The sequence below is a fragment of the Mixophyes fleayi genome, chromosome 2 (assembly GCF_038048845.1).
Source record: "Mixophyes fleayi isolate aMixFle1 chromosome 2, aMixFle1.hap1, whole genome shotgun sequence".
NCBI lineage: Eukaryota > Metazoa > Chordata > Amphibia > Anura > Limnodynastidae > Mixophyes > Mixophyes fleayi.
In genome coordinates, this window is record NC_134403.1 from 325,681,587 (window position 1) to 325,689,628 (window position 8,042).

Consider the following 8,042-nt stretch of genomic DNA (forward strand, 5'->3'; position numbering starts at 1 on the left):
GCTTTTTCATATGGTGGTCTGCACTTTACACAGCAATGAGTGAGATGATGGGTAGATTTCATTCTCCTTACGAGGTATACATTCCAAGTTAATGCATTTTTCCTGTCATGTTCATCCTACATTCTACATTTTTTTATACCAGTATTGGAACACAATTCTAAACAACCTTGGAGGTGACCACTCATATAATTCAATAGTGAATGTGCATAAAGAATGTTTTAAGCTTTTGCAACATAGATAGGGGATGCAACAGTATTGCTTTAATGGTTTCTGCATCTCTAAATCTGTATCTCATCATGTTTTCTACTTCATTATATGGCTTATATAATACTAAACGTAAACGTTAATCCCCTCCTTACATTTTGAAATGGACCAGGAAAAATGTGTACAAAACCTGTGACATTGTAAACACCCAAAACCAACTTAATTAAAATAAAAATACACAAGACGATTTACAATCGACCATAGTGTTGAGAAAATTGTTGAAATCTGTTCCACTGAACACTTGCCTAAGTTCCAGATTCAGAATTTTGCATGTTCTTACAGCGGAATGTTTCACACGGAATTTCCCTTATAATTATTGTTCCATCTGCAGATCTCCCTTATTGATTCCATTTCGTTGATTTCGCGTCATGAAGGATCACATTTCGCTGGCGCAGAATGCAGAAAACACTATAAAAGGCTGTCGTTAGAAGTTACCAATAGAGAGAGAGACAAACATGGAGGCAAGCAGAGGGGGAAAGGAGGGAGAAAAGGTATCAAAAGGAGAGTGAGAAGGAGGGAGAAATAATAGAGATAAATATATTATCTGATATATATTTTTTAGATTTATATTTCTCCTAGGGTGAAAACCCCTATATATGAAGAGGTCATCATCGGCATTGGCACTGCTACTGGTGGCAAGCTTCCCTGCAAAGCATCATCATCATCAACGCTAGATGGGTTACTCCTACAAACGCTGAAGGTACCAGTACAGCAGTAGTGTCCTATTTTTTACTTAGCTTAAAAGTCAAGCTTTTGGCATTATTTAAACGCACTATTTTTCTCTTTCGGTAGATTTGATTAACATCTTATATATAAAAATCATTGGTCTGTTTGTCTTTTTGTCTGTCTAGTTATGCATTCGAATATCCCTGCACCGATTGGGATGAAGTCAATGCGAGGTTGTCCAGTTGGATCCTGGCCAGGTTTTAGCGGGGTTAGGGTCCCAGTCAGACCTCCCGTTGGTGTACGCTGGGGAGAACTTTGACCCGGGGAGCCTGTTCTGATCCTTCCACTGGATGGATTTGGATGACAATTAATATAAAAACAAAAACGACACTGGGCAGCCACCTCATGGGTGTGATGGAAGAGCTGCTAAGCTGCTAATTCGTTTTAAAAGGTTGACAGTTACATCCAACTCATTGATAACTTAGTAACTTGATGATTTAAACCTGGACAACGCTGGGTACCAGGGGCGGGCTGGCCTGGGGGGCAGCGGCCCCCCGGGCCGCTCGGTCAGACCGCTACTCGGGCCGGGGGGATAGGCCGGCCGGCCGACCGCCCCCCCGGATGCAAAATACAGCACTTCCCCCGCGCACAGGCGGCCGCATCACATGACAGGGGATGCGGCCCCGGGCTTCCCTCTCCCAGCCCGCGCCTGCTGGGTACATCAGCTAGTTATTAATAGAGCAAACAAAAAGATCTATCAAAAAAGTGTGCTGAAACAGTGAACAATAAATGTCCAATATCACACAATTGGTCATTCTAAAACATAAACAATAATGTAATGTCACAGGAAACAGAGAACAATAACTGTCCAATATTACACAATTAATAATTATAAACCCTAAACAATAAAGGAATGTCGCAGGACAGTGTAATTCTCACAGTGATCAATAGGTAATAGCCAGTAGGCAAAAAATCATTCATAATATAGTAAGACCTCTAGTACACCAAATGAAGAAATATTTATTAAATAAAATAAATTGTATACATTTTAGCTGATATGCAGTTTTCCAACTGGAAGTGCTACCAACTTGCAGTGCACTGTGTACACACACAGTCTAAGTGATGATGAGCAGAGGATAGATTTGCTTTACTTATAATTTGCACCTAACTTTGTTCTGTTAAAAGAGATGTCTTTTTAAGGGACCCTCTCTCATCCTCATTAGAAGGATTGTGCATGTCCCTGCACTGACACCCTATTGACAATTTTTTTTACCAGTCAATAGTATCTGCAGAATTTTGAAACAGAGCGGGGTGTCTGTAGCCATCTTAGTTATTGCCACGGTACAGACACCTTTGAAAATTCAATAGAACATACGGTAGCCTATATGTCTGTGACTGCTGAGGTCTCCAAGGATCCCAGAAAAACCTTGAGTGGCAGGGGTGCCTATGTTACACACAGTAATCTCTTACAAAATAAAAATGAAGACAGGACAAACTTTCAGCAGCCCAGAAAAAAAACAAATTCATTCCATTGCTTAGAAGCCAAATAGCCCAGAGACCTCAGCAATTCAGAAATGAATTATAAAAAGTACCTTTTGTGGCTAGGTAATAAGTGTGATTGTGACATCACACACTACTGCATAAATCTTACTTCAAGACAGAGTTTTTCTGCTAGTAAACAATATTCTATTACTTATAACACTGATTATTGGGATTGTTAATATTTAGATGATTAATCACACTTTATAATAATTTAAGCAATATAAAAAAACATGATTTCTACTTTAAAATAGATGTTTGCCATCATTCCTAGTACAAAAAAAAATCAGGATACACTTGACCATACCCGTATATTAGTCCTGCCAAAAACTCCCCCAAACTGTTTTTTGTCAAAAGGCCACACCTCTTTTTCCTGCAGTAAAAGTAAAAATATTCTTCCACACAATAAATACACTTTTGGAGAGTACAGTATATGGTCAAGTATTCATGTGGAGGTAGTTATATTGACTAATTTAAAGGAGGTAGCCACCTTCTCACAGCATAAGTAATATGTTTCTTTGTGTGGCTTCTACAGTGATGCTTTTAGTCCAGTGTCTTTGCTGTTGGTTTCTGATGATTATTCCACTACTATTATAATGTATATTTAATCAGTAAGGATATAAAATAAATAAATAACAATTGTCATTAAGTATGAATACAACCATCTGCTGATGTGTAATACTGCAGCTCCATTTTATAATGCCACTGAAATTCTCACATTAACCATATTATGCAGCAAAAGATTTCCCAGGTGGTTTAAAAAAATATACAGTTGTTACATTGTTAATTATATGTCACAATGTATAGATTCAGCGTCTGTAATACTAGTTTAGAAAATCTGTCTGAAGGTTCTACATTACAGACTAATTAGCGTAATCACTGAATTCGAAGAGCAAGTTATAATAAAAGAAATGTATAATGCAAAAACCAAATTACATGTAATAGTGTAAATATATAAATCATATTGTATATTGCAATAAAGGTCCGTATTTTTCATTTTGATATTTTGTTTTTCAACATAAGATTCAGCATTGGTAACTTATATATAGGATCAATATACTAAGGGCAACATACAGAGAAACAAACAGCTACTAGGAAATATATTATGGTGTCCAGTGGCATTCTCTTACGCTGCCCCCTTAAGAGATACATAGTAATATTATTAGGAAAACAATGACTAGTGCACATGGCAAAGTTACAGCACAGGAAGACAAACCTTTGATCCAGTGATAAATTTAGGTAGGTCTCCTGTTCCTCCATGATAAATTTTCTTTTTCACGCCTTCCAGGTTCATACCTATTGCTTCCTCCATTGTAGCTGCTATCTGTGGATAAACATGGATTCAGACTGGAAGATTAACCTTTATATAGAGATAAGGAAGGATCTACAAAGCTGCATTGAAAGCATAAGACCAGGGGATTTAACAGTCTTAGGACAGATTGCCTGCCTTAGCCAGAAATCCTAGTATTCTTATATAACAAATATTTCAACTCTGTCTATATGCGGCAGAAAAGAATAACATATGTGCAGATAGGTATGTATTTTTTTATTTTGTTGATTCATATTCCACAACTGATTTACAAAGCATTGCTGTTCATTTTTCAGTTAATGTCTTGACATGCAGGGGTTAATTTTATGTAATTTAAACAGTCTTAAAACTTATTAAACGTGCTGTCATGCTGATAGTCACAACAATAATGTAAGTAAATGGACCTGTACACACACATATTTTTGACAAGTGTTGGCTTTACTTTGATTTGCTTCATGTCAATATCAACAGTAAAATACAAGGGAGACTAAAGGGAGCATTCACTGAGTGCATAGTGCACTATGCTGCAGGGAGGGTTTGGGAACACACTTCTGATACTCTTTTTAAAGCAACAAAAAAGTACAATGTTTTACATATGCTTCTGAACACAGCACTGTTTTTTAACACCAGTGTGTACAAGCTCTTATAGTAGAAAACATCTTTAATATAGGAGTTTCTTTACAGAACTAAGCTATTAATTTCTAAAATATATCAAAGTAATTTGAGAGGTATGTAAGACCTCAGAACCAGGGGTGTAGCATGGACGTAACAAATGGAACTTGTTGCGAGGAGCAATAGCCTTCTTGGGTGCTGCACCAGCCATTGGCACCAATCTATTTTCCTGCCAGTGGTGGAACCAGGAGGGTGATTGGGGTGATCACCCCCCCTCCCCCTCCCAGCCAGGAGTGTGCTGCCTCGGCCACTTAGTGTGAATCCTGTCTGCCAACACAGACATGCATATTAGTGATGGGTAGTTCACGAATGATCAGTTTAATATGAACTATACTTCAAAGTGAACTAACTCATTTAGTTCACAGCTCTGGCAAAGATTAGTTCATCAGGATCTAATAGAAGTGGGAGGAGTCAGACAGAGATAAAACGCAGCAGCTCCAGCAGCATCGCTCACTGTCTAGCTCACACTGGCTCTTTAGTTCCTAACTGTAAAAGGAAAGTAGAAAGCACAAAACAGTCCATGAATACAAATCTAATTTAATTTACAAAAAAAAACATTTGAAATTGCACTGACTAGCTAAAGCCTAAGTGTGAGTGAGAGTGTCTGTGTGTGTGCTCATGCTACTCACCGTTTTGTGATAAAATCACTGTCTTATTAGTCTTAATTCTGGCTTTGGTACTGGGTCCTGAACTCCCCTCTCCCTACACTTTCTATCTGTGCTAAAGATGCTAGTGGGTTTGTAGGTGTTACCAGAGCAGCACTGCTATTCAGCTCTCTCATGTAATGGTGGCTAAGTGGTTAGCACTTCTGCCTTACAGCACTGGGGTCATGAGTTCAATTCCCAACCATGGCCTTATCTGTGTGGAGTTTGTATGTTCTCCCCGTGTTTGCGTGGGTTTCCTCCGGGTGTTTCCGGTTTCCTCCCACACTCCAAAAACATACTGGTAGGTTAATTGGCTGCTAACAAAATTGACCCAAGTCTGTGTGTGTGTGTGTGTGTTAGGAAATTTAGACTGTAAGCCCCAATGGGGCAGGGGCTGAAGTGAGTGAGTTCTCTGTACAGCGCTGTGGAATTAGTGGCACTATACAAATAAATGGTAATAATAATAATAATAATAATACTCATGAGTCAGTACCTCTAAATTGCCACAGGTGGTGCTGCTATTCAGCTCTCTCATGTAATACTCATGAGTCAGTACCTCTAAACTACCACAGGTGGTTCTGCTGTGCTCAGACATTGTCTGGGACTCTGTGGAGCTGATCACTGAACTATATAGTCATGAGTCATTCTCCTCGCTCAGTAGTTCAATAGTTCATCTGGTTCATTTGGCTCTTTGGGCTCATTTGAATCATTTCGATCATGAACCAAATTAACTAATCTTTTGAGTATACTAGATCAGAATGAACTAATCTCCAAAATGAACTAGATTTCCCATCACTACTGCACATACTGTGCAGATGCAGGAAGCCCACTGATAAATCTAAAAACAAGTGAGCGGGGAATAAATCACATCTCCCTCTCTAAAATATATTCTAGATTCGCTGCTGTTTCCTGCTCAGTTGTGAGTCTAACAGCTGATTAGCTCAGTGGTTTGATTATGGATCTGTCCAAACAAACTTTTTAATGGTTATAAATGTAATATTTTAAAATTCATATAATGCCTTTAAATAAACGTATGGGAGAAGACATGTTGTTTCACAGTAAGGTAAGTATGAATTGTATTTGAACAAGGAAATAGTTATATCAGAGCTGTGTAATTACCAGTAATGCAAGATGACTTTGGCAATTCAGTTTTTGTGAGCATGACATTACTATGGATTACCTCAGGGAAGGTTAGAGATCTCTGTTACCAATTCATGTTTATATAGAAAATACATTATTTGGTATATTGTCTGTGAACATGTTATAGACACACACACAGGCAGTTTCACTGTGTATGAAAGAGTATATAAAGCCCATATTTGTCATTATCATATAGCAGATGTAGTGTGTTGCTGAGATGAATAATATGCATGAAATAACTGGAGGGTTTATATTTAACTCTTCGGTCCACCATGCTTCCATTCACACCTCTGCAGCAAGTTGCCATGTTAGATGGGAGACGCTTCTGTGTAACTAAGCAGACTGAGCGTGAGCAGGGCCGAATTAAGGGAATGGAGGCCCCTGGGCTAAGGGGGCCTCCATTCCCCTGTGAGGCCCTCTCCCCCGTGATCCGGGCCACACCCCCCCCCCCCCCTCCCCGGTGAGCCGGGCCGCCCCCAAGGCACTTACATCCTTCTCCTGGCATTGTAGTCCTTCCCTGGTGCACTGTACGTTCTTTACTGAGGAGAACTCGTGAGAGTGAGACTCATGAGATCTCCTCAGTAAGGAGACTACAGCTCGCCGGGGAAGGACCCCAGTGAAAGTGCTCAGCAGCATTGATCGCTCCGGGGGCGCCCCCGCCCCCGACTGATCAATACTGCTGCTGAGCACTTTCAAGGGCCCCCTGGATGCCCGAGGCCCCTGGGATGTAGCCCAGTTAGCCCTAGGGTTAATCCGGCCCTGAGCGTGAGTGACATTTACCAGACTATGCTGAGCAGAAATGCACTGTGTGGATTGGTTGATTCATATACATGGGCGGGGCTAGTGATGTCACAGCAACTTAAATGCCTGTGGTATCAATTTTTTGACCTGAATGAGATTCCATCAGAACACTGTCCTAAATAGTTGTGGAATGGGGAGTTAATACTTCAGTTTTAGAAAAATCTACAGTGGAAGGTCTTGGTAACACTAAACATCATTGGGTAAATGTATCAAGCTGAGAGTTTTCCGGTGGGTTTGAAAAACCAATCAGATTCTAGCTATCATTTATTTAGTACTTTCTACAAAATGATAGCTAGAATCTGATTGGTTGCTATAGACGACATCTCCACTTTTCAAACCCGCTGGAAAACTCTCAGCTTGATACATTTACCCCCATATCTCCATGGTTCATAATTGAAAATTTTAATTTTAGTTGTCCTTTCATGTTGACATTGAAAAGATTACAGTGTTAAAACCTGAAAAGACTTTCTGCGAGTCAGCCAGCTCCCGCTTCTTATTCTCATCTGCAGTATATGACATTACAATTTCAGTGGTTGAAAGAACCTATTATTTTGTTAGAGACTCATTTCCCTTAATTAGTATAATTAACTGTACTACGCATAATTATTTAACCCATTAATTATCAGCACAATACATTGTAACTTTCTCTGTGATAACAGCAGTAATGGAATAAAAAAAACAGGCACTTGAAGAATATATGAGGTGTTCTAATTACAGGAGGATGTGTAAAGCTATTAGAGGTGACCAACTGCTTCAGCTGGCATTTAACAACACAAAGCATTGCTTCAGACAATGGGAAGCAACTATAGAGCCACATGGCTTGTATAAATGTTTGCAGCTTTGTTTCGCAAGAACAATGGTGATTATTAGTCAGCTAACTGATACACACAGACTGGCAAAGGATTTCACACAAATGTAGTCTCCATTAATAAATGGCAGAGGTGAAACAGTGATAAATAAAGGTGAGTAAATTTGTTAAAGATATCAGTTTTAAAATGCAGTTTATA

General features: G+C 39.3%; 1 protein-coding gene across 1 annotated transcript in view; it reads right to left on the minus strand.

The window, feature by feature from the left end:
• AIPL1 (AIP like 1 HSP90 co-chaperone) overlaps positions 1-3,799 on the minus strand; it is a 47,040-nt gene extending 43,241 nt beyond the window's left edge. The window contains exon 1 of the mRNA XM_075196777.1: positions 3,686-3,799. Within this exon, the coding sequence (XP_075052878.1) occupies positions 3,686-3,781 (96 nt within the window). The 5' untranslated portion in view covers positions 3,782-3,799. The remainder of the gene's footprint in view (positions 1-3,685) is intronic.
• Positions 3,800-8,042: the final 4,243 nt, after the last annotated feature.